This window comes from Mobula hypostoma, chromosome 7, assembly GCF_963921235.1.
Source record: "Mobula hypostoma chromosome 7, sMobHyp1.1, whole genome shotgun sequence".
Taxonomy (NCBI): Eukaryota; Metazoa; Chordata; class Chondrichthyes; order Myliobatiformes; family Myliobatidae; genus Mobula; species Mobula hypostoma.
The window spans coordinates 186,149,266-186,177,208 of record NC_086103.1 but is presented as its reverse complement, the minus strand read 5'-3'; the positions used below and the strand labels follow the sequence as shown (position 1 = coordinate 186,177,208).

General features: G+C 43.6%; 1 protein-coding gene across 3 annotated transcripts in view; it reads left to right on the top strand.

Annotated features, from left to right (window-relative positions):
• nup98 (nucleoporin 98 and 96 precursor) overlaps positions 1-27,943 on the top strand; it is a 117,768-nt gene that overhangs the window by 40,957 nt on the left and 48,868 nt on the right. For 2 of the 3 annotated variants that reach the window (XM_063054773.1, XM_063054772.1), the window contains exons 7-12: positions 826-1,009; positions 4,208-4,371; positions 7,134-7,271; positions 12,394-12,532; positions 26,324-26,416; positions 26,990-27,130. In XM_063054773.1, coding sequence (XP_062910843.1) covers positions 826-1,009; positions 4,208-4,371; positions 7,134-7,271; positions 12,394-12,532; positions 26,324-26,416; positions 26,990-27,130 — 859 coding nt within the window. The remainder of the gene's footprint in view (positions 1-825; positions 1,010-4,207; positions 4,372-7,133; positions 7,272-12,393; positions 12,533-26,323; positions 26,417-26,989; positions 27,131-27,943) is intronic. The other variant, XM_063054774.1, reaches the window with a different exon arrangement.

Sequence of the window (27,943 nt, the reverse complement as noted above, 5' to 3'; positions counted from 1 at the left end):
AAGGCTTCAGGAGTAAATCCTGAGGGGGGTAATGTTCAGAGCTGGAGTCCCTAAGGCACTCCTGCCTTGAGTTCACTGCTGTGATACTGTTGACGCCAAAGTGTATCGGTCTCTGCCGTTCCTTTGCGTTCATCACCAGTAATAAAATAAGTAAAATAACTGGGCCCAGCACATGTGCATTCGTACCCTTACCACTCAAATATACTTTTTGCAAAACTTGTGCACAAGAAATACTGCATGGACCGCTTTCACCTGTGCTATTCTGAGCCGGGACAGAAAACAGCTATGGCTTATCAATTATGAATATTGACCATTTGTAAATTTGGCGAATTCCTTATTTGCAGGATCAGTTGCCATTCACAGTAGAGGTGTTAAAATTTGATCAAAACTTCAAGATGACCGCTGATGGTATTTTGAAGTTAGCAAAGCAATTGTCCCTTAGTTGTTGCATGTGTTTCACATCCTTCCTTTCATCTGTCTCCGGCATCCCCTATAATGTAACTAGATGCTGTGGTTTAGGAAGACCTTTCTAGGACAGTGTCACTGGTTGGACTTGACTACACCGTCACAGTCACCCCAGCCCATCGCATCAGAAGTGTTGACTACTACTGCCCCAGCCTTGCTTGGGTGTTGTCTTTAACCCTTGCCTTACCACAACTTCCACACATAGACCTGGGGAGCCTGCTGCATGGATAACAGCTTGCTCTCCACTGTGCACTGCCCTGGCTTATGTGTGCAGCCAACTAGGATACAAGATCCATAGTCGACCCCGGCCAGCGCTATTGGGTATGGACACTAATTCCTCATGACTTTTGCCTTCCCCAGGAGCTACGACTGGAAGATTACACTGCCGGCCGGAAAGGACCACAGGCCCCGCTGGGGGGTGGGGGTGGACTCTTTGGCGCGTCCACTGCTACATCCAGTACTGGAACTGGGCTGTTTGGAGCCACGCCAGCCAACCCCACCGGAGGATTCAACTTCGGTCAGAACAAAACGAGCTTCGGAGCAAGTGAGTTCACTGACTGTCAGGGGAAGGGTCCTTCACAGTGAGAGGAGCGTGAGGGAGGGAGCAAGAGCTATTGGAGTGAAATGGTTAGTTTGCAATTAACTGTCGGCCTGTCGTGTACGCTGCACCATTCCATCTGCTGGTTTATTATCTCAACTCCATTCTTCTGCTTCTCTCTGTAACATTTGACCTTACTAATCAGGAACCTATCAACCTCTGCTTTAAATATACCCAATGATTTGGCCTTGGGAGCCATCTGTGGCAGTGAATTCCACAGATTCACCACCCTCCAGCTAAAGAAATTACTTTTCATCTCTGTTCTAAAGGGATGCTCTTGGTGGCTGTGTTCTCCAGTCCAAGAGTTTCCCACTGTAGGAAACATCCTCTCCACATCCACTTAAGCCTTTAAATATTTGATAGGTTTCAATGAGATCCCCTTTCTTTCTTCAAAACTCCAGCGAGTACAGGCCCAGAGTCATCAAACGTTCCTTATATGTTAACCCTTTAATTCCCAGAATTATTCTTGTGAACCTCCTCTGGACCCTCTCCAATGCGAGCATTTCCTTTCTTAGATAAGGGGCCAAAACTGCTCACAGGTGTGGTCTGACCAGCGTCTTACAAAGCTTCAGCATCACTCACTTGCTCCTATATTCTGGTTTTCTCAAAATGAATGCTAATATTGCATTTGCCTTCCTCACCACGGACTTAACCTGCAAGTTAATCTTAAGGGAATCCTGCACAAGGACTCTATCTACAAGGCTTTAGGGAGAGAATTAGTCTGAGACTGGAGAGCTGGTGGGAACATGGGCTTCCTGTGATGTAACCACTTTATGAAAAAAGCAATTAAATTGAGTAATAGGAAATTCCCTGCACTATTCAGAGCTTTTGAAATCTTCGTGGCTTTTGTTTGCTTGTCCCCCCCAGCAGCTATTTAGTGGTCAGCCACTTGATGTGGGGCTGATCGTGGATGTAGACCACACCAGTCACTTCAATTTTCATTTTCTAGTTTTTTTAAGAGAGCAGTATACCACCAAGGGGCAGCACACTAGCAAAGTGGTGACTGAAATTGCTTGATGGTGCCAGGGATCATTGATCAGTGTTTGATCCCCACAGCTGAGTCTCAGGACAGACTGAGTGGCTTTCCACCGGTTTCCTCCCACAGTCCAAAGACCTACTAGTTAGTAGGTTAATTGGCTTGTTGGGCAGGAAGGGCCTGTTCTGTGCTGTATCTGTAAATAAATAAAACCTGTATGTGGGAGGAAACCGGGGCAGGCAGAGGAAGCCCATGCAGCCAGAGGGTGAAAGTAGAAGCTCCTTGAAGACAGCGGTTAGAGTCGCTGGCGCTGTAAAGCGTTAAGCAAACCACTGCTCACACGGCACCTTTAAGAGTGGTTGTAGCTATATTCTATTGCTATTAATTATAAACCAAAAGGGTTGGCCTCAACCAGATCTGTACTGTTGTCTAATAAGCTGAAGACAAGACGGTGGATCCCTGGGTCAGATGGTAACCACCCTGGTGGGTGTAGTTTTTTCTGTTCAGTGCTCCCCCCTTTGTCTTGAGGCATAGGACCATCCATCGAGCCTGCTCTGCCATTCCACCACGGCTGATATACTATCCCATTGAACCCATTCTCCTGCATTCCCTCCGCAACCTTTTCCTTGACTAATCTGGAACCTATCAACATCCACTTAAAATATACACAATGACTTGACCCAGTACTCAGTAATACCTAGTACTTCAGTGCAGAAGTAGCCATGCCAGATCTAGCAATTGAACCTTGCCACCTTCTAAATAAAATTCTGAACTAAAGGTCATTTTAGAGCTTGTATCGGTTTTTTAAGGAAATGTATTTGTGATACAGCACAGAACAGGCCCTTCCGGACAGCAAGCTGTGCTGCCCAGCAGCCCACCAATTTAACTCTAGCCTAATCACAGGATAATTTACAATCATCAATTAACCAACTAACCAGTATGCCCTTGGACTGTAGGAAGGAATGTACAAACTTCTTACAGAGGGCGCTGGAGTTGAACTCCAAATTCCATTGCTGGGCTGTAATAGCGTCATGCTAACCACTAGGCTACTGTGCCCCAACTTTTTTAGATTTGAAAGAAGATCCTATAATTAAAGTGTGCATAAACTGACAAATTATTCTGAGAAGTTTTGGCCTTTAAACCAGTTTTGTTTTTCAGGTACTCTTACTGACACCTGCATATAGCCAATTAAGTCTTATTCTCATCTGCCTTTCCTCTGAACATGTGACTCTGCCCTATTGAGAATATCCTGAAGCTACAGGAAGGGTTTTAACAGGGTCTACAGCATGTATCATCTACCCTTGGCGAAGCATATCTTTGACTTGATTGAGCGGCTATGCATCTGCCAACTTATTTGGACCTTAAGTTCAATTTTGTGTTCCAAAAAGTTTGAACAACTGTAGATTGTCACAAAAATCAGAACTGAACCAGGGACACTGGTGATGTAATAGCACTACACTAACCACTAAGCTTCCATGCTGTCCCAAACAGTAATTATCCAAGCAGCAATTGCTGCTTAATTTTAAATTGGAGGTCAAGTTATTGTTAGGAGTAAAAGAAATCATTATCAGGTTTACTTTTGGAGGAGCAGTACACACAAAAGGCTGGAGGAACTCAGCAGATCAGGCAGCATCTGTGGGAGATGAATAAATGTTCATAGATGTTGCCTGACCTGCTGAATTCCTCCAGCATTTTGTGTGTACTCCTCTGGATCTCCAGCATCTGCAGACTTCCTTGTGTTTTTAACTTAGGAAGATGCTCTTGTATCTACACGATGCGCAAGCCAGAGCAGTACCATATAGAGAGCAAGCTGTTGCCAATGCAACAGACCACCCCTCTCCATGCAGCCGATGAATCCAAAGGAATGGCAGAGACCGGTATAGGTCGTGGAATTTTTTGTTTTGCGGCAACAGTGCAGTGCAATATATAAATAATAATCTATAAATTACATTAAGAAATATATATTCAAAATTAAACAAGTCATTCAAAAAGAGCAAAAAGGAAAAGATGCAAGCATGTGTGCATGGTGTAGGGTTACAGGTAGGTCCTGATCTTATTTTGTGTGACAGGTTTGGGGCTGGAAGGATAGTTTAGTATGGCTGTTGCCCCTTGACGCAGTCTTTGTGCCGTTACTGCTCTCTGCTGACGTTTGGATATCTGTCTTCCAGCTGCTGGTGCTTTTGGTGCATCTACTGGAGGCCTCTTCGGACAGCCACAGCCCAGCAGCAGCCTCTTCGGCACCAAGCCCTTCGGACTCGCCACCACCACGCAGAGCACTGGCTTCGGGTTCGGCGCAGCTAACACACTGGGGCAACCCAACACCAGCAGCATGGTAAGACTTTCAGGAGAACTGTTGGTTCTAACTGTCTGTGAGTTCAACTTGGGAAACTTGTGATTTCTTGCTGTAGGTAATGATGGAGTAAAACAAAGAGGGAAACAGTCTCACTGCTGGATGCTGGGAGAGTTATCGTATACAGGCCCATTGTTAGAATCATAAAGATAAAAATTAACTTGGTCACCATCTAAGCCCATTACTCCTACTGGAACATAGGCTGCTGCTGGCAGCTCACCAGAGTTCTCTGTCCTGGGCCAGTTTCCCAGGTGTAGCCTGTCTTGGTCTATCCTTCCTCTCCCAGGAATGGGGTCTTTAGAGCTCTGAGGTTTTACAGAATGGAGTTACAAACCCCATGGCCAACCCTCCTCCTCTGGCAGCCAGGCTTGGGACTGTTCATGGCAGAGTATTTATTTGTCATGTATACATCAAAACAGAAGTGCGTTGTTTGCATCGACGATCAACACAGTCTGAGGATGTGCTGTGGCCAGCCTACGAGTGTCGCCATGCTTCTAGCACCAACGTAGCGTGCCCACAACTTGCTACCCCTAACCTGGAATATGGGAGGAAACCAGGATACCCAGAGGAAACCTACACAATTATGGGGAGAAACATGCAAACTCCGAATTGATCCCCAATGGGTGATTGTTGGTGCTGGAATGGCGTTACACTAACCAGTATGCTGCCTGTTATTCAGCACAGTAACAGGCCATTGCACCTTGTTTGTCCACACCAAACAAGTTGTCTTTCAAGCTCCTGATGTATTCTTTAGTATGTGAAGAGTCTTTGGGGTGTCGAGAGTAAATGTCTCGATACAGGGCTTACAGCGTCTAGCCCCCCATATTTCTGTGGCTGTGCCTGTTGCCTTTCAGATTAGTAGTGACTTTCAGGATGTTGGGAACAAAGCGTATTCCATTGAAGATCAAGGGTAACTGGCTCCTTGTTGGAGGCAACAATGTCCTGGGCAACATACTTCCACATCTAGTACAGCTGCTGCCACACAACGTCAACCACCCGGGGTCAGTCCCGGCCTCTGACGCTGCCTGTGTGTGCATTTCACATGTTCTCTCCGTGACCGCGTGTGCGTGTGTTACTCCCAGGCGTTCCGGTTTCAAGAAGACCATACGATTAGGAGCACAATTAGGCTATTTGGCCCTTTTCTAGGGAGGTCTTGAGGGACACCATGATATGAGAGGTGCAGTAGATGAACTGCTGAACCAAGCCCCCTTCTGGGTTTGGTTTACTGTTGTCTATTGTACAGTGCAAGCACAAGATACAGTGACAACCTTGTACATGAAGGGCCTGAGGCACCGTTGAGGATCCCCACAACCCATCGCACAATCTTTGACCCACTACCATCAGGAGGGAGGTATGGATCATCAGGACTAGGTTTGCCAGACTAGCTAACAGCTTCTTCCCTCAGGCTGTGAGACTATTGAATATCCTGCCACCACTGAGGTCTCGTCACTAGGACAGCGAGCTGTTTAATGTTTACCTGTGCTGCACACGACATGCATTTCGAATTGTATTTTATTAACTTATTTATGGTAATATTTGGTTTGATGTGATGTGTGTTTTGTGGGTGCATCGTGCTCCGGAGAAGTGTTTTGTTCAGTTGTGTATGTGTACAGATGACAATAACTTGAACTTATACAGATCAAATCATTACACAGTGCATTGAGGTAGAACAGACTGAAGCAATAAAAACTGTAGAATAAAGTGCAGTGCAGGTACACAATCAGGTGCAGGATCATACTGAGGTTCATGAGATCAAGAGTTTATTTTATAGATCAAGGAAACCATTGCATAGTGTTATAACAGTGAAGTAGAAGCTGTCCTAGAGCTTGGTGTACGTGCTTTCAGGCTTTTGTATCTTTTGCCCGATGGGAGAAGGAAGAAGGGAGAATGTCCAGGGTGGGTAGAGTCTTTGATTAAGCTGGCTGGCTTACTGAGCCAGTGGGAAGTGTAGTCAGTCCTTGTAGGGAAGAATGGTTTCTGTGATGAGCTGAGCTGTGTCCACAGCCATCTGCATTTTATTGCGGTCTTGTGCAGAGCAGTTGCCTACTATAACGAGTCTTTCACCTTATTGTTTACCTGCACTGCGCTTCTCTGTTGTTTATTCCACTTTGTTACAGTTTTATCTTTTTCTACCTCAGTGCACTGTGTAATGGATTGATCTGTACAAATGGTATTCATGTGCTTCACTGTATCTTGGTACATGTGACAATAGTAAACCAATTCCGGATGGGGACTTGGTTTATTCAGATGTCTATGTTTGAAAAAATTAGTTCTTCCTTGGCTTTCAACCCAACAAATAAGGTGCTTATTACATTGCTAGTTGGGTGCTACAGTAGTGTACATGTTAGCATGACGCTATTACAGCCAGGGGTGCCTGAGTTTGGAGTTCAGTTCTGACGTTCTCTGTAAGCAAGTTTGTATGCTCCTCCTGTGAGTGTCTGGGCTTCCTCCCACAGCTAATGGTTAGCCCGTTAATTGGTCATTTTAAATTGTCCGGTAATTAGGCTATGGTTAAAATTGGTTGCTGGGCAGCCCAGCTCAAAGAGCCTGTTCCATGCTGGATCTTCAAATATAAATATACAATGAATAAATGTCTGCTGTGTGCAAAAAAAAAAAAGAAAGTTGCAGTTTCCAGCATTGGAATGTCTGCTCTTCAGTGCGTTACGATATTTATAGTTGTGAACGTGCTTTATGAATTCACTTCGCACTTGTCTGAGCTCTGACCCTAACCATCTGTTTTCCAGAGTTTATTTGCAACTCCTCAGGTCTCTCAGTCAGGAGGGATCTTCGGAAGCAGCACTAATACCAGCACTGGGACTGCGTTCGGCACTGGAGGCAGCTTGTTCGGTGGTACCAATGCGGCGTTCACCAACGTCAACAATGTAAGTCCAGGGCTTCACAGCATTCCTGACTGTCCTGGGAGGTAGCACTGTCTCTGACCATCCCGACAGAAACTTGTGCTCCACGTCCATAGATCCCTCAAGTTGTAGGATGGTTAAGAAGACAATTGATTGTGTGTTGGCCTTCAGTTGGGGGATTGTGCTCAATACTAGAGAGGTTATAATGATGCAGCTTTATAAAACCCTGGTTAGACAAGATTCAGAATCAGGTTTATTATCACCGGCATGTGATGTGAAATTTATTAACAGCAGCAGTTCAATGCAATACATAATCTAGCAGAGAAAAAAATAATAATTTTAAAAAATGATAATAAATGAACAAATAGATCAACTTGGGATATAGTGTTTGGTTGGGTCACCTCATTATAGGAAGGATGTGGAAGCTTTGGAGAGAGTGCAGAGGAGATTTACCAGGCTGTCTGGGTTAGAGAGCATATCTTGTGAGGAGAGAATGAGTGAGCTAGGGTTTTTCTGTTGGGAGTGAAGGAGCACCAGAGGTAACTTGATGGAGGTGTACGGGATGATAAGAGACATTGTCAGAGAGGGTGTAATATTGAGGTGATTGGAGGAAAGTATAGGAAGGATGTCAAAGGTAGCTTTTTTTTTAAACACAGTGCTAGGTATGTGGAACACGCTACCAGGGATGGTGGTAGAGACAAGTACTTTAAGGACATTTAAGCAACTTTTAGGTAGGCACATGGATGAAAGAAAGGTGGAGGGCTAAGGGAGGGAAGTACAGATTAATAGATCAGCACAACATTGTGGGCTGACGACCCTGTACTGTGCTGTAGTGATCTGTGTCCAGCTGACAGCCCTGTACTGTGCTGTAGTGACCTGTGTCCAGCTGACAGCAGCTGATCCCCAATCACTCACAAGGTGCTTCAAGTTAAAAGCAATATAACCAGTGCATCTCCAAGCTAATACAGAGTACGGGGATCATATTATCGAGCATTTGAAATGCACTGGAGTTCAGAAAGATCATGCTGGGAGCACTGAATAAAATCTGGTTGTTATAGTCTGCAAAGGGGACGTACACAGGAAAAGGTACACTTGAATGTTGGTTTTAATGTGCCATCAAGTGAGGCTTGCCTGAAAAATGACAACTTGGGATAAAGTGACCTCAAAGGTTAGAAGAGTACAGCACATCACAAACCCTTTTGCCCACAATGTTGTGCTGATATTTTAACCTAGTCCAAGATCAATTTAACCCTTCACTCCCTCCCATTTTTTCCACCATCCACATGCCTATCTGAGTGTCTCTGACATATCCCTAATGTGTCTGATTCTGCCTGAGAGTAACATACAAAATGCTGGAGGAGCTCAGCAGGTCAGGCAGCATCTTATGGAAAGGAGTAAACAGCTTACATTTCAGGTTAAGATCTTTCATTAGGGCTCATTTATGCCTATCTAAAAATGTCTTAAATGCTCCTAAAATATCTGTCTCAACCATCACTCTTTGCAACGTATTTCTCCTTAGTAAACACCAAAGAGAAGTATTTGATAAAAATCCCACCCTGTGGCTCAAGATATAGTCAACCCTGCTGATCTCCAAAGGGGGTCCCTATTCTCTCCCTAGCTGCCCTTTTAATATAACCATAGAACTTCTTGGGATTTTCCTCAATCCTACCTTCCATATCTCCCTTGTACCTGCTCTTTGCCTTCCTGATTTCCATCTTAAGAGTATTTCTAATCATTTCACAGTCATCAAGGGATGTTAAGGAATTGTTTTCAATAATGGATGAGTCTAGGACCAAAGGGTACAGCCTCCGAATAGAAGGACATCCATTTAGAACAGAGATGAGGAGGAATTTCTTTAGCCAGAGGGTGGTAAACCTGTGGTATTCAGTGCCAAGACGGGCATGGGGGCCAGGTTATTGAGTTTTAAAGTGGAGGTTGTTGACTTCTTGATTAGTCAGGGCATTAAAGGTTATGGGGAGAAGGCAGGAGAATGGAGTTGAGAGGGATAATAAATCAGCCATGATAGACTGATGGAGTGGACTCAATGGGCTGAATGGCCTAATTGTGCTCCTATGTCTTGTGGTCTAAGATCAATCTAAACCTTCTCTCCCACATAGCCCTCCAGTTTTAAAACTCATCCCATGTGCCTATCTGAGGTTCTCTACCTCTACCACCATCCCTAACACTCATCACTCGCTGTGTCTATTAGAAACCCCTGCCTCTTACAACCCCCCCCCCATACTTTTCCTCCAATCATGTTAACATTTTCCCCCTGGTGTTAGCCATTTCAACCCTTGAGGGGAAAAAATTCTCTGGCTGTCTACTCTCTGCGCCTTTTATCATCTTGTACACCTCATCCATTCACCTTGTCCTCCTTCACTGTAAGATCCAAATCACTGTAGGAAAGAGTGACGTGGATTACTGAATTACTTGATCTGTACTGTAAATTGGTAGAAAAAGATAAATGCAGAAGGGGTCTCTGAAGAAGCCTCTTTACCTAGCGACGTGGCTCATCCCCACAGAGAATGGTTGAGGGATGGCATTGAGAAAATGGGGAACCAGCAGAGAGAAGAAATAGAAGTATATGGTAGGAAGAGTCTTGGGCCTTAAGACCATGAGATCTAGGAGCAGAATTAGGCCATTTGGCCACCGAATCTGCTCTGCCATTCCATCACAGCAAGCAGTAAGGCCGATCAGTGCCTCTACCCACTAACCCAGCACTACACTATCATTTCTTGTCACAGTCACCTTATGTACAGACACTCCTGTACCTAGCATCACTTTATGGGCATACAATCAATCTGTGGATAGAAGCGATCTTATTTATTTATATTTATTGTTTTTTAGTTGTAATTGCATTGTGTATTTTTTTGTGCTACATTGGATCCAGCGTAACACATTTTGTTTCCTTTGCACTTCTGTATTGGAAATGACATTAAACAATCTAGAATCTGAATCCTTCTCAACCCCATTCCCCTGCCTTCTCCCCATAACCTTTGACACCCTTACTAATCAAGATCCGTTCAACCTCTGCTCCAAAGTTGCTAAATGATTTGGCCTCCACAGATTCACTACCCTCTGGCTAAAGAAGTTCCTCCATCTCTGTTCTAACTGAGCGCCCTTCTATTCTGAGGCTGTACCCTCTGGTCCTAGACTCCCCCAGTATAGGATACATCCTCTCCACATCCACTCTATCTGTGCCCTCTGGTCCTAGACCCCCCCACTACAGGAAACATCCTCTCCACATCCACTCTATCTGTGCCCTCTAGTCCTAGACTCCCCCACTGTAGGAAACATCTTCTCCACATCCACTCCTTTCAATATTTGATCGATTTTTTTTCATTCTTCTAAACTGCAGAATGAAATCACGTTTAATTATTCAAACCATGTATGGATACTGTTGAATGAGACACCGTTCCTCTGGGGCCAAGGTGCAAAACATTCAAAATAGTGGGTAACATATTTTAAAATATCGACCAAAGAAGCATATTCACTGGGGGGGTGGGGGACCACATTGTCCAGCAATCGTTGGTACAGTCTCCTGGCAGTGTACAGATGCATGCAATCCAACCTGTCATTCCACCACTAAAATATGGGAGGGCAGCACCAATCGGCAAGGCTAGGCCCCAACTGAGTTCAACCATGCTGTAACGCTTTAGCCTTGTTTATACTTCTGTGTCAAATCTACACCGTAGGTACCGTGTACCTTACGCTGTAAGGTGAGGTGCACCTCCCCAAAAAAGTAACTCGCGCGTTGTGGAGCGCAGACCGCAACAACTGTGATTGGTCCGCTTGGTAGCATCGCATTTCCGGTTGCTTTCTCCGCCATGTCTGTACACTGATGCGAAATAAATGGTTGGAGACGATGAACCAAATCGTCAAATCTACCTGCCGACATCCGGAAATATTTGAAATGCATTTCCTCGTCCATGTCTCTCACGAAGAAACCCAACACAGTGGCATAGAAACCCCACCGCCAACTAGCATTTTGGCAGTGAATTGCAGAGCGACTCAGACACAATAACGAATGCTCGCTACGGCGTAGAGCTTACACAGAAGTATAAATCAGCCTTTCCATGTCACTCACCTAGTCTGTAGCAGCAGGCAAGCCTGAGGCTAGAGGCCTAGTACTCATGCCAACAGAGGCTACACAGCCCCCATGTCGACTCTCTCTCCACCAGACAAGGGTAACGCCTGCTGCAACTTGAGTTATTACTGTCCAATGGTGTCTTGCAATCGCAAGTGAAGTGTCCGAGACAGTCTTGCACCAACTCTGCTTCCGAGTCATTTAAAAAAAACAAATTTTACAAAGAAAAAAGCACCTTTTGTTGGTCTGCAAGAGGCCGCTTCGTTTGCATGAGCTGCCATCTTACTGGAAGTTCATGCCCAGAGCCACCAAACACTCCTCGTATGTTAACCCTGTAATTCCTGGGATCATTCTTGTGAAACTCCTCTGGACTCTCTTCAATGCCAGCACATTGTTTAGATAGGGGGCCCCACACTGCTCATATACTCCCAAGTTTGATCAATGTTGTATAAAGCCTCAGCGTTAAATCCTTGCTTTCATATTCTAAACCTCTCAAAAGAGTGCTAACATTACATTTGCCACCACCAACTCAAACTGCAAGTTAACCTTCAGGGAATCCTGCACAAGGATTCCCAAGTTTCTTTGTACCTCTGATTTTTGAGTTCTCTCCCCATTTAGAAAAGTCTTCTCCTCTTTGTCTTCTACTGAAGTGCATGACCACACGCCATGTTCCATCTGCAACTTCCTTGCCTGTTCTAAATTAAGTCCTTCTGCAGACTCGCTGCTTCCTCAACACTACCTGCCCCTCCAAATAAATTCTTATCATCCACAAACTTGGCCACAAAACCATCGATTCTGTCATTCAGATCACTGGCACATAATGTGAAAATTCCGTTGAGCAGAAGGGCTTGAGTTTAGTTTGTCAGGGACTCAGAGGGTTGTGAAAGGTGGGTTTAGAAGAAATTGGTGAGAGGAGCACTGAATTTGGTTGTAGAGGTATGTTGTAGGGAGTGGGCTATCGTCAGTCATTATGCAGTTTTCTCACCAACCGGGAGATAAATTTGGATACACCTTGGTTAGATTGTTTGTGGCCCTGACCCTCTTTCCTCCCTCTACCAGCAGACCCTGTTTGCTAACAAGCCAGCGGGATTCGGCACTGCAACCACGACTGCATCCACCTTCGGTACTGCTGGTGCTGGGCTGTTCGGCAACAAGCCCAACCTGACCATTGGAGCGGGCACCAATACATCCAGCTTTGGTACGTGTCCACCAAGGAATTCAAATCTCTCCGTGTTCAGCTTCTCCCTTCAAACCTTTGAGTTCAAAAGTCAGGAAGTTATGTTGCAGCTTTATAAAACTAGCTCGACTGCCCCGGAGTATTACATACAGTTCTGGTCACCTTGTTATACAGCACTGTGTAAAAGTCCTAGATTTTTTCACAAAGGAGAAAATCTGCAGATGCTGGAAATCCGAGCAACAAACACAAAATGCTGGAGGAACTCAGCAAGCCAGGCATCTATGTGGGGGGAAAGAAAGGTACAGTTGACATTTAGGGCCGAAACCCTTCTCCACAGCCATCTGTAGCAATGAATTCCACAGATTCACTACCCTCTGGCTAAAGAAGTTGCCCCATCTCTGTTCTAACTGACTGTCCCTTTATGCTGAGGCTGTGCCCTCTGGTCTAGACTCCCCCACTATAGGAAACATCCTCTCCACATCCGCACTATCTAGGTCTTTCAATATTAATGAGATCAACCCTCATTCTTCTAAACTCCAAAATGCCCAACGGGTTTCGGCCTGAAACGTCAACCATACATTTTTTCCTTTAGATGCTGCCTGACCTGCTGAGTTGCTCCAGCATTTTGTGTGTTACCCTAGATTTTTTATATGGTTTCAGATGGTATGGCCTCTACAGAGCCCTGATCTCAACATCATCGAGGCTGTCTGGGATTCTGCAGCCAAAGTCTGCAGAAGAACTGTGGCAGGTTCTTGGAACAACCTACCAGCCGATTTTCTTATAAAACTGAATGACTGTGTACCTAAGAGAATTCAAGCAACTTTAAAGGCAAAGTGTGATCATGCCAAATATTGATTTGATTTAGTTTTTACTGTTTACTGCTTTTTATTTTTTTTGATATTTAGAAACATTTCATTTCATTATTTTTGAAAGTATCTTACAGAAATTTTTACTTCTGCCTAAGGTTTTTGCTCAGTACTGTAGGAAGGATGTCAAGACTTGAGAAAAGGTGCAGAAGAGGTTCTCCGAATGTTAAACCTCTATGAGCCTTTGCATCCACTATATCCTTCTCTGCTAATTCTGTCATCTTCCTACCAAACTTTTCTTTAACCCCACTCACCACCTTCTGCAAGAATAACTTCCTCTGTGATTACCTTGTCCATACATCCCTCCCCACTAGTTTCCCTCCTGCCACATATCCCTGGAAATGACCGAAATACTACAGCTGCCCATTCACCTCATCCCTCATCTCCAGTCAGGGCCCCAAACAGTCCTTCCAGGTGAATCTGTTGGGGTCGTCTAAGGTATTTGGTGCCCTCAATGCAGGCTCTTCTATATTTGTGAGACCCAACGTAAATTAGGGTACTGATTTGTTGAGCACCTCCACTTCGTCCGCCAAAAGTGGATTTTCCTGCGGCCAAACAATTTAATTCCTGTCCCCATTTCTGTGTCGGTCCATGGTTGCTTCTTTTGCCACAGTGAGGCCACTTCCAGGGTGAAGCAGCAACACCTCATATTCCATCGAGGTAGCATCCAACCTGATGTCATGAACATTAATTTTTCCTATGGTTTCCCCCCCTCCCACTTCCTCCTATTCCCCACTCTGCCTTCTTAGCTATTCTCCTCACCAGCTTATCACAACCCCCTGTAATCCTCCTCTTTTCTCCCATGGTCCACTCTCGACTCCTGTCAGATTCTTTCTTCACCAGCCCATTACCTTTCCCACCCACCAAGCTTCACCTATCACCTTCTAGATATCCTCCTTCCCCTTCTCCACCTTTTATTCTGCTGTCCTCCCCCTTCCTTTCCAGCCCTGATAAAGAGTCTCTGTCTGAAACGTCAACTGTTTATTCATTTCCACAGATACTCCCTGACCTGCTGAATTCCTCCAGCATTTGCTCTGTGTTGCTCTGAATTTCCGGCATTTGTAGAATCCCTTGTGTTCACCAGGGTGTTGCCTTGTTTAGAAGGAATGCACTGTAACGAGAGGTTGGACAAACTTGGGTTGTTTTCTCTGAAGCAGGGGAGGCTGAGGGGTTAAGATTGAGAGACACGGATAGAGTAGACAGATAGTATCTCTTATCATTTGAAATATCCAGAACCAGAGGGCGTGTATTTAAGGCCAAGAGCTGATTTCAAAATAGATGTGAGGGGCAAATTCTTCCGAGTTGTGGGTGCCTGGGATGGGGGTAGAGGCAGATACATTAAGAACTCTTTAGACATGTTTAGATTGGCACAAGAATGTGAGGAAAATGGAGAGTGATGGACATTATGGAGGTAGAAGGGATTAGTTTAGTTGACCATTTGAATAATTTATTTGATCCAGCACAACATTGTGGGCCAAAAGGGCCTGTTTTTGTGCTGTACTGTTCTATGTTCTAAACGAGCTGGTTGCTTTGTGCAAAGTTCAAGTACCCTACATTTTTTTAGGGAGCCAGCTCCTGCTGTGGCCATCTCCCCTGGACACCTCAGCCTTGTGGCTAATTCTCTGCAGATCCTGCCATCTTCTCCCCAGTCCAGGTTGATTAGCTCTGTACATGATGCAATATGATCCAGATGCCAGCACAATGATTTAAGAAAGACTTAAAAGACTAGCTTTATTTGTCATATGTATATTGAAATATCAAGCATGTATTGAAATCTCATTTGAATCAATGCCCAGCACAGTCGTTGAACCTGTACGCCTTCGGAAAGTGGGAGGAAACTGGAGCTCCCGGAGGAAACCCATGTGGTCACAGGGAGAAAGTGCAAACTTTACAGACAGTGGCAGAAATTTCACCTGAGTTGCTGTTGCTGTAAAGCGTTACGCAAACTGCCACAAAATGGTGTGTGCTGCCAGTATATACCATATCGTAATTCCGATGGAGTTTCTGCCCATCCGTTTACCCAGTCCTTCCCACCTCAGAAATTTACCTCTTTTTCAGTTATTCTCTGTACCCAATTTTCATCTGCTGACCACTGTTTTCTCAGATGTCCGGTTACTAAGTTGAAAAATTTTCCCTCAATTATCCTGAAGATGGATGACTTTGAGTTTTAGTTTTGACCTTCTAATTTAGCCATTTTTAAGGTTAAGGTTCAGGTTCAGATTTATTTACCTGATTTACTAGGATGTTGCCTGGACGAGAGGGTATGCCTAAGAAACAGGTTGAGCGAGCTTGGGCTTTTCTGTGATGTGAAGGAGGAAGAAGTAACTTGATAGAGGTGTACAAGTGATGTAGGCGTAGACAGAGTGGACAGCCAGAGACTTTTCCATAGCACAGAAATGGCGAATATGAGGGAACACGATTAAGATAAATAGAGGAAAGTATACATGGATGTCAACTTTGCAGGGGGGTGAGAGCCAGAGTGCCAGAACAGTTAGTGGAGAGGATGTGGAGGCAGAGATCGGTAAGACCTCAGACAAAGTTAAGAATCAAAAGGTTGAGCATGGTGCGACTATTGTCCTGAGCTACATTTATTTCAGTGCAGGAAGTGTCATAGGACAGGTGGATAATAGTGCTGGAAATGAGGTAGCTGGTTTACAAACGGAGGCAATGTGTAGCGAGGAGAGGCTGTTGATGGGGCAAAATTGGAGTCAACAGGATGAGTTGCAACGCAAAAGCGGACAAAATCAAAGGATGAATATAGGACTGAAAGTGTTGTAGTTGAATGTACGCAGTTTACGGAATAAGGTAGATGAACTTGCAGCACAGTTGCGGATTGGTAGGTATAATGTTGTAGGCATCACTGAATCATGGCTGAGAGATTTATAACTGGGAGCTTAATGTCCAAGGATACACATTATATCAAAAGGACAGGCAGGAAAGCAGAGGGGCAGCATTGCTCTGTGGTTAAAAAATGAAATCAAATCATTAGAAGGAGGTGACTTAGGGTCAGATGGTGTTGAATCATTGTAGATAAACATAGAAACATAGAAAACCTGCCGCACAATACAGGACCTTCGGCCCACAAAGTTGTGCCGAACTTGTCGCTACCTTAGAAATTACTAGGCTTACCCATAGCCCCCTCCATTTTTTTTTAAGCTCCATATCTACCTATCCAAAAGTCTCTTAAAGAACCCTATCGTATCCACCTCCTCCACCATTGCCGGCAGCCCATTCCACGCACTCACCACTCTCTGCATAAAAAAACTTACCCCTGACATCTCCTCTGTACCTGCTTCCAAGCACCTTAAACCTGTGTCCTCTTGTGGCAACCATTTCAGCCCTGGGGAAAAGCCTCTGACTATCCACACAATCAATGCCTCTCATCATCTTATACACCTCTATCAGGTCACCTCTCATCCCCCGTCACTCCAAGGAGAAAAGGCTAAGTTCACTCAACCTATTCTCATAAGGCATGCTCCCCAATCCAGGTAACATCCTTGTAAATCTCCTCTACACCCTTTCTATAGTTTCCACACACTGTAGTGAGGTGACTAGAACTGATCACAGTACTCCAAGTGGGGTCTGACCAGGGTCCTATATAGCTGCAACATTACCTCTCGGCTCCTAAATTCAATTCCACGATTGATGAAGGCCAATACACCGCACCACCTTAACCATAGAGTCAACCTGCGCAGCTGCTTTGAGTGACCTATGGACTCAGACCCCAAGATCCCTCTGATCCTCCACACTGCCAAGAGTCTTACCATTAATACTATATTCTGCCATCATATTTGACCTACCAAAATGAACCGCTTCACACTTACCTGGGTTGAATTCCATCTGCCACTTCTCAGCCCAGTTTTGCATCCTATCAATGTCCCACTTTAACCTCTGACAGCCCTCCACACTATCCACAACACCTCCAACCTTTGTGTCATCAGCAAACTTACTAACCCATCCCTCCACTTCCTCATCCAGGTCATTCATAAAAAAATCACGAAGAATAAGGGTCCTAGAACAGATCCCTGAGGTACACCACTGGTAACCGACCTCCATGCAGAGTATGACCCGTCTACAACCACTCTTTGCCTACTGTGGGCAAGCCAGTTCTGGATCCACAAAGCAATGCCCCTTTGGACCCCATGCCTCCTTACTTTCTCAATAAGCCTTTCATGGGGTACCTTATCAAAAGCCTTGCCATATACACTACATCTACTGCTCTTCCTTCATCAATGTGTTTAGTCACAGCCTCAAAAAATTCAGTCAGGCTCGTAGGGCACAACCTGCCCTTGACAAAGCCATGCTGACTATTCTTAATCATATTTTACCTCTCCAAATGTTCATAAATCCTGCCTGTCAGGATCTTCTCCATTAACTTACCACTGAGGTAAGACTCACTGGTCTATAATTTCCTGGGTTATCTCTACTCTCTTTTTTGTTTTTTTTTAAATTTTATTTTTATTTGGATAAGGAGTTCACAATTATGTACTTTTTTCACACATATAACCTTTTCCATTTTTTTATATGTATAAATCTACAATTATTTATACATTCTTAAGTACAGATTGAGATGATATAAAAGCAAAATAAACATTTAAATAGATAATTATGTACTGTGGTAAATCTAACCTATTAGGCTAAGTAATGAAATTAGTTGTTAAGAAAAATGGTAATAATAGTTTCCATACAACCCTTCTGGACTATTTCCACTGGTCCAAAATGTTGCATACAAGCCTATATACCAACCATTGTAGGTGTTTATATCCCAATTTGTTCGTGCTTGTTCCTGCCCGCAGACATAATTATCCAATCCCTATGTACTTATTTACTTAATTTTTTCATTTTTTTTTTATCCCTTTCCCAAGTCTTTCCCTTTACTTGTGTTAATTCTCTATTTTCCAAAAGAAAACAACAAACATTTAGACTAGGGGTGCTTACGTTAGCAATATTACTGTGTTGATGAGAAGAGCAATATAAATCATTAGGAGAGTCATCTAAAGTCTGCTCGCATTGGGGTTATATATTCAATCCATTTATTCCAGATTTGATAAAATGTTTCTTTTTGAGTTCTCAGGGAGTTGGTCAACTTTTCCATTTTAAATATTTCCAAGATAATTTCGTACCAATCTTCTAATGTAGGTGGTATTGGATTTAGCCATTTTCTAGTGATTGATTTCTTACTTGCCGCTAAGAGGGCCTGCAGCAACTTTATATCTTCCTTCTGTTCAAGGAACAATACATGCCCCAAATAGAGCGTCTCAAAGTTCAGAGGTATCTGGGACCTAAGTACCTTAACTAATGTTCTATGAATACCTTCCCAAAATAGACTTAATTTAGGGCAATCCCAGAAAATATGAAAATGATTTGCCTCCTTGGAGCCGCACCTTCTCCAACACATCACATTTGTATCTTTATATTTTTCCTGATATGGGGTCTTGAAGTATCTTACAATGTTTTTCCAACAATGTTCTCTCCAAGTCAAAGAATTAGTCGAGGACCATTGAAAGCTGCAGATTTTCCCCCAAGCTTCCTCTGAAAGTACCAACCCCGCTTCTTTCTCCCACTTCTCTTTAATATACAGTGTATTTACATTTTTAGCATGGGAGAGTGCATTATATAGGCGAGAAACTGATTTACTAGGTATTGAACTGCAAGCCGAATTCAGAATCTTGAAAAATTCTAATTCTACTGTTGATAGGTCTGTATATCTACAACTCTGGTTAACATAGTTTCGTATTTGAAGGTACCTAAAAAAGTCATTATGTTCTAGGCCATGTTTGTCCTGCAGGATTTGGAAACTTTATAATACTCTTTTATCTATAAATGAGAGGTAGGTTGTAAGACCTTTCTTTATCCATAGCTCAAATCTTTTATCTCCTCTGTTGGGAAGGAATTCGGTATCATATGCACACCATCTAAAGAGTTTTAGCATGTTATTAATTCCACATGAATTAACCACCTTCTGCCATACTTTTAATGTAAGATTTATCCAAGCATTATTAAATTTTTCCAACTGGGCCATCAATCCTTTGTCAGCTATTGAGGCCTGAAGAGGAAAACTGTCAACTAATCCAAATTCTATTTCCTTCCATCTAGCCTTATATTCCCTATTACATCAATATAACAGAGGGGTTATCTGTGAGGCATAAAAATAATTTCTCAGGCAAGGAAGAACCATACCTCCTCTTTCCTTCCCTAACTGTAAGGTGTTATATCGAATTCTAGGTTTCCTTCCTTGCCAAATGAAGCGGGAAATCCATTTGTCCCATTCCCTGAATTGATTATCATCCACCTCCACTGGTAAAGTACGGAAAAGATATAATAACCGAGGAAGAATATTCATTTTTATAGTATTTATCCTTGAATTTAAACTTAAAAAGGGGATAAGATTCCATCTATGCATATCTGCTTTTATCTCTGAGATTAATGGCCCATAATTTACCTGTGACAGTGTTGAAAGATCCTTCGGCAGGGTTATTCCTAAATATTTTAATGATTTAGCTTCCCACTTAAGATCGTATGTATCCTGCAATTTTTTGGATGGTGTATAATTTAGGGACATAACCTGCGTTTTCTTTACATTTATTTTATAACCTGATATTTTCCCAAAGTCATCCAACAGTGTAAACAATCCTATAAATGATTTTTCTGGTTCACTCAGATAGACCAAAACATCATCTGCGAATAACGCCACTTTCTGTTCAATCCCTGCCACCTTGATACCTTTTACGATTTCGCTCTGTTTTATTAGTTGGGCAAGTGGTTCAATATATAGCGCAAAAAGGAGAGGAGAAATTGGGCATCCCTGTCTAGTGCCTCTCTCTAAGATGAAGGAGTCAGAGAGGTCCCCATTTATCTTAATTCGGGCTGTTGGACTGTCATACAGAGTCTGAATTACTTTAATAAACCTTTCTTGAAAGCCGAATCTTCCTAACACTCTGTATAGGAATGCCCAACTAACCGAATCAAAAGCTTTCTCAGCGTCCAATCCTACTACCATTGTCTCTGTCTCGTTCTTATTAACCTGTTCTAATATGTGCAGAGTTCTCCTTATGTTGTCCTGTGTTTGTCTTTGTTGAATAAATCCAGTCTGGTCTAAATGGATTAGGCCAGGTAAAAGCTTTTCCAATCTGCGCGCTAATATAGATGTAAATAGTTTGTAATCTAAATTAAGAACACTAATTGGCCGATAATTGCCACATTCTAGTTTATCTTTACCCTCTTTAGGAATAACTGAAATAATCGCTTCTCTCCAGGAAGGTGGAGTTTCTCCTCTCTGCAAGATCCAACTAAAGGTGTTAAGTAGTAATGGGGCTAACTGTGTCTTCAGGGACTTGTACCACTCTGAGGTAAACCCATCAGAACCCGGGGACTTTCCAGCCTTTAACCTAGAGATGGCCACGTTCAGTTCTTTGACAGTTACTGGTTCTAATAAACTTTCATTTTGTAAATCTGTAAGTTTAGGTAGATCTAAAAAATTCAATACACTGTCTATATAGGGCTCATTGGGAGCCCGGGGTTGGGAGTACAGCTCTCGATAATACGTTTCAAAACTCTCTTGAATTTTCCCTATTGTACTCTCCACAAGCTTTGTCTTTGGATTCTTTATTTTATGAATTGTATTGTCTGCTTGTTGTTTTCGTAATTTATATGCTAATAATCTAGCTGATTTACCTCCTACTTCATAATTCTTTTGTCTCAGGTAAAGAAAATTTCTTTGAGTTTCCAACGTATAAATATCATCAATTTCACTTTGCAATTTCCTAATTTCCTGTTTTCGATTTGAATTACTTTTGTTGCTATCTCCAACCTGAAGTTGTTTTAATTTTCCTTGAAGGTCTGCTAATTTTTGTGCATTGATTTTTTTCATGTGAGTAGTAATGGAAATAATTTTCCCTCTCAGTACAGCTTTCAATGTATCCCATAAAATCACTGGTGATATTTCTCCCGTGTCATTAAGGTCTAGATATTCTTTGATTTCTCCCCTTAATCTCTCCATTACTTTTAGGTTATTAAGTATATGTGAGTGTAGCCTCCATAGTGTTTTCCTCATTTTCCTTTCCAGGATTAGAGACATAGAGACTGGGCTATGATCCGACAGATCAATTGTTGCAATATTACAGTTTTTTATCCTGAGTCTATCTGTATTAAAGATAAAGAAATAGTCTATCCTTGAATAGGCTGAATGAGGGAACGAGTAATATGTATAATCTTTACTAGTAGGGTGTAATTCCCTCCAGACATCTATAATTCCCAACTCCTCCATCAATGAATTCACTTTCCGAGTCAGAGGTTTATTCTGAGTAACTATTCTTGAAGAATCTAATATAGGATTTAATCTAATATTAAAATCCCCTCCACAAATTACTACCCCTCGAGAACTGACCATTAGGTCAAAAATGTGTCTATAAAATGACCATTCACTACCTGGAGGAGCATAAACATTCAGCAATGTTATTTCTGTACCTTCTATTCTTCCTGTGATTTTTACAAACCGTCCTTCTTTGTCTCTAGTCTCTGAAATATGTTCATAATTAAGAGTACTTGATATTAAAGTAGCTACCCCTCTTTTGTGACTCAATTTATATGATGAATAAAATACATGCTTAAAGCCCATTCTTTTTAATTTTCCATGTTCAGATTGGCTCATATGTGTTTCCTGGAGGAAAGCTATTTGTGCCCTCTCTTTTTTCAATTTAGACATAATCTTATTTCTTTTAATTGGATTCAAAACCCCATTAACATTATAGGAAATTATTTTTACCAATTCAGTTTGCATTTTTCTCTAGTAGAAAAAAAGCGCACTCCTTTTCTAACCAAACAGTAAGCAATCCCTTCTCAACAGTAAACCAAGACATATAACCACACCCTAGACATTTCTGAACGTATAACATTTGAAAATTTTCCCTGACTTCCCACAGTGAGGCCTGAGCACCGACCCGCCTCAGTTCAGAGGGATAACCTCTATCTTCACCCTGTGTTAGAGGGCCCTCAGCAGTTTGAATAATCATAGAGAATTTTCTCCTATTTATGTCTCGACCATATTGCTATCATTCAAGTTATTCCGCCTAGATTATTTTCGATTACCAGTTTTCATTTTACTTTTGTCCGATTTACTCTTTTCAGTCATTTCTCTTAATTAATCTGTATTCTCTGTACATTCGCGTCTGAATATTTGCAGCTTTTCCTTGTAGTTTGACACTCTGGTTCGAGTGGAGCGTCCTCGCCCCACTAACTGCCACGACTTCTGCCGAATCCTCTCCAGTAGCGACTCCAGTTGGGTGATAACTTTAATAGGTAGTCCCCGGTCCGCCAGGTCCGACGTTGCCTCCTCCACCGTAGCGTAAGTTTTTGTCCCTTCGTCGTAAAAGACTCTCAGCCAAGCTGGATGCAGGGTCTGGAATCTGATGTTGTTTTCCTTCAGGACTCTCCGTGTTTCCGTATACTCCTTCCGTCTGGCAAGAATCCCCGGTGCGTAGTCGTGGTCTAAACTGATTTTACAGTTGTTCCACATGAAACCTTTCTTTTGCCATGCTCTTTTAAGCACCTCTTCCTTCGTTCTGTAACTGAGAAATCTGATCAGAATCGATCTGGGCTGGGTGCCTGCCGGAGGCTGTGGTGCCAACGCGCGGTGAGCCCTTTCTATCTGTAGGTCTTTTGCGGCCGGTATGTCAAGGTTCTCTCTAAGCAGCTTCTCCACGAAGGGAATCATCAATCCGGGTTTCTACTCTCTTTTTTGAATAAAGGAACGACATCTGCAACCCTCCAATCCTCCGGAACCTCTCCCATCCCCATTGGTGATGCAAAGATCATCGCCAGAGGCTCAGCAATCTCCTCCCTTGCCTCCCACAGTACCCTGGGGTACATCTCATCGGTCCTGGCGACTTATCCAACTTGATGCTTTCTAAAAGCTCCAGCACATCCTCTTAATATCTACATGCTCGAGCTTTTCAGTCTGCTGCAAGTCATCACTACAATCTCCAAGATCCTTTTCCATAGTGAATACTGAAGTAAAGTATTCATTAAGTACCTCTGCTATTTCCACCGGTTCCATATACACTTTCCCACTGTCACACTTGATAGGTCCTATTCTTTCACGTCTTATCCTCTTGCTCTTCACATACTTGTAGAATGCCTTGGGGTTTTCCTTAATCCCGCCCGCCAAGGCCTTCTCATGGCCCCTTCTGGCTCTCCTAATTTCCTCCTTAAGCTCCTTCCTGTTACCCTTATAATCTTCTAGATTGCTGACATTACCTAGCTCCCTGAACTTTTTGTAAGCTTTTCTTTTCTTCTTGACTCGATTTATTACAGACTTTGAACACCATGGTTCCTGTACCCTGCCATAGCTTCCCTGTCTCATTGGAACGTACCTATGCAGAACTCCACACAAATACCCCTGGACATTTGCCACATTTCTTCCGTACTTTTCCCTGAGAGCATCTGTTTCCAATTTAAGTTTCCAATTTCCAGCCTGATAGCCTCATAATTCCCCTTACTCCAATTAAATGCTTTTCTAACTTGTCTGTTCCTATCTCTCTCCAATGCTATTGTAAAGGAGATAGCATTTTGGAGATAGCGATCATAATTCTGAGGAACTTGAAGAATAAAAAGACCCTAATGGGAATTGTATACAGACCCCCCCCGCCCCCAAACAGTAGTAAGGATGTGGCCTACAAATTAAAACGGGGGGAGAAAGGATTGACTATTTTCTCAATGGAGAGAAAATACAAAAAACTGAGGCGCAAGGGGACTTAAGAGTCCTTGTGCAGGGTTCCCTAAGTGTTAATTTGCTGGTAAAGTTGGTGGTGAGGAAGGCAGATGCGATGTTAGCATTCATTTCAAGAGAACGTGAATATAAAAGCAAGGATGTAATGTTGAAGCTTTATAAAGCACTAGTAATGCCTCACCTGGAGTATTGTGAACAGCTTTGGGCCCTTTATCTAAGAGAGGATGTGCTGACATTGGAGAGGATTCGAGGGAGGAATACGAAAACTATTCCAGGATTGAAAAGCATCATATAAGGAGTGTTTGATGGCTGTGGGCCTGTATTCACTGGAATGCAAAAGAATGAGGGTGACTCAATTGAGACCTATTGAATGGTGAAAGGCCTTGATAGGGTAGATGTGGAGGAGATATTTCTTATGGTGGGAGAGTCTTAAGATCAGAGGACACTGCCTCCAAATAGAGGGTGTCCTTTTAGAATGGAGATGAGGAATTTCTTTAGCCAGAGAATGGTGAATCTGTGGAATTTGTTGCCACAGGCAGCCGAAGAGGCAAAGTCTTTATGTATGTTTAAGGCGGAGGTTGATAGATTTTTGATTGGTCAGGGCATGAAGGGATACAGGGAGGAGGCAGGAGACTGGAGCTGGAAGGAAAATTGGATCAGCCATGATAAAATGACGGAGCAGACTTGGTGGGCCATTTAGCCTAATTATGCTCCTATATCTTATGATCTAAAGTTCTTTATACAGAGTGTGGTGGGTGCATTGGTAGAGGCAGATACATTAGGAACATTCAAGGGACTCTTAGATGGGCATATGGATGACAGAAAAATGGAGGGCTATGAAGTAATGTTCTGGAAAACACAGTGAAATGCATCAGTTGCATTAACTGCCAACACAACCTGTGGATGTACTGGGGGCAGCTTGCAAGTGTCGTCCCACTTTCTGGTGCCAACATAGCAAGTCCGCAGTGCTCTGCAGAACACAGCAAGCAACGACAGCAGACAAGCCCTTTTCCACCCACCTGTCAATGCACGTACCACCCCAGGACAGGCTGTCTTTGGCCTCCAGCCTCCAGCGGATTTGCAGACATAGTCCCCCAATTTAAGATCGATGGCATTCTGGAGAATCTGCACTCCGCTCCACGCTTTGGAAGGCCCCCCTCTCCTCAGAAGAGCAGTATTGAGAGCTGAACATTGAGTCTCATGCTGCTTACTGAGAGGTTCTCTGTTGCTTTTAAAATGCTAATACTGTTCATCTGTGTTATTAGCTCTGTAGAATCTGTACCCCATATTGGTCCTTTTTTTAGAGATACAGCTAGTAACAGGCCCTTCTGCCCAACAAGCCCATGCTGTCCAATTACTCCTATGGACCAATTAACCCACTAACCCATATTTCTGTGGTATGTGGGAGGAAACTGGAGCATATGGGAAAAAAAACCCACGTGGTCACAGGGAGAAAAAAAGATAGCGACGGAATTGAACCGTGATTGCTGGCATTATACTAACCGCTGTGCGACTGTGCCACTGATTCCCATTCCAGGACTATTAGAATGCCATGCTTTAACGAGGGTCAGAACCATGGAGCAAGGGTGAAATCTCTTTTCACCTTGTATACGCCAGGGTCTAATGAGTAGGTGTGGTTGGCTTGGGCCATGTCATGTGTTTTAAGGTATCATAGACTAATAAAATACTGTTTCATGTCAATCACAGCATTCTCCCTGCTAGTCCAAGTTTGACCCATAACCCTCCAAGCCTCTCCCCTCTGAGTACTTGTCTAGGTGCCTCTTACAAGTTGCAGTTGGACCCGTCTTTACTGCTTCTTTACGGGGCCATGCAGTAGTGTTAGTGCGACACGCTAGCATAGTGGTTACCTCAAAGCCATCATAGTGCTGGTGACATGGGTTCAATTCCTGCAGCTGTCTATAAGGAGTTTGTACGCCCTTCCTATGACTGCATGGGTTTCCCGAGTGCGCTGTTTCCTCCTGCGTTCTTAGATGGGGACATTTAAGGGGTTACATTAATCTTGGAGTAGTACGTTAAAGGGTTGGCAGAACATTATGGGCTGAAGGGCCTGTACTGTGCTGTTATGTTTTGTTCCTCCAGCAGTTCGTTCCAAATACTCATTAACCTTATGTATAGTAGTTAGCTGTCAGATGTCTGTGTGCGGCGGAAGCTTTGGTTCAGTAGAAAGTTTAATGGTGAACTTTGGGTCTGTTTTCTCAGGATTTGGAGCGAACACAGTTACAGGAGGATTGTTTGGGAATAAACCTGCTACTGGAGCCCTTGGGTCCACTCTTGGGGCTGGCTTTGGATCAGGTGAGCCATTTGGTGAAGAGCGTTTTCATAGCAGTGGAGAAGTGTGGCTACCAGACTGCACCCCTCCCATCCTCCCCAGTGAAACCATGGTTGACACCTGGGAACTGTGCACAAAACATCAGAGAGGCAGCATTCGCGGAGGGATGTTTCAGGCCAAGGGCTTTACTTGGGATCTGGTTATGTTGTCAGGCGTGCTGAGTGCTTGGGGAGTGGGCTCGTTCGCAGTGTTCCTCCCTTTGGTTTAGCCAGCTAAGGGTTTTTTCTCTGGAGCAAGGGAGAATGAGAGGTGATTTGATGGAGATGTACAAGATAAGATGCATAGAATGGACAGTCAGCGATTTTCTCCCAGGGTAGGAATGGCTATAATGAGGGGGCGTAATTTTAAGGTGTTTGGAGGAAAGTATAGGGGGGGTGGTGTGGGGAGGGATGTCAGAAGTAGGTATTTCGCAGAGTGCATGTAGGGGTGGTGGTGGTAAAGGCAGTTACCTAGGTTAAAAGGTTGGCACAACATTGTGGGCCAAAGGGCCTGCACTGTAATGTTCTGTTTTAAACGTGGCATGGCTTGTTTCCTAGCGCTCGGAGCAGGGCAGACCTCCTTGTTTGGCAACACGCAGCCCAAGCTGGGCACTGCTCTTGGAACAGGGGCATTTGGAACAGGAGCGTTTAATGCTGCCAACACCAGTGTGGGATTTGGAGCCCCTCAGGCAGCAGTCTGTAAGTTACCCTCGCTACCTTTGTGTCTGTATGTGTCACTCCCACTTACATTTGCAGTGACCTATCTTCCCCTCTCCCATTGCTTCCTGCTGACCGCAGTGGTTTGATTTTTAAAATGCTTATGTGTTCTGATGCCTCTGTTGTCTGGTGACTTTTTCATTCTAGTATCTCCTCCAGCATTGATGCTTGACGACGACCATGAAACCTCTGAGGTGGTAGGCAGGACAGAGCAACCCCACAGGACCCTCTCTAATCCTAAACCCCGTAAAAAGGAAGTAGTGATAGTAGGGGACTCTCAGGTGTGTACTGACAAGGAGTCTTGTATGGTGTATTGCCTACCAGGAGCACAAGTAGGAATCTCCCTAGATCAGTATATGAGCTCCTGGCCAGAGCTGGAGTGGGTCCGGTAGACATTATCCAAATTGGAACGAATTACATGGGTAAGGGCAGGCTGTCAGTTTTGTAAGACAAATTTAAAGAGTTAGATGGAAAACTTAGAAACAGAACTGACAAGATGGTCTTCTCGGAAGTACTGTATATGCCACGTGACAGTCCAGGTTGGATGGAGAGGATTAGAAGACTTAACGCTTGGATCAAATTCTAGTGTAGGTTAGAGGGGTATAGGTTTATGGGACATTAGAGTGTCTTTTGGGGCAGATGGAACCTGTACCACCGGGATAGGTTGCATTTGAACCGGAGGGACATTAATATGCTGGGTAGGCGTATCCCCCAGTTGGTTGAGGGCTGTTCAAGCTAGGGAATGGGGAAGCAGGGAACTTGATGCAGGCTAGGCTCAACAGTTTAAACATATCA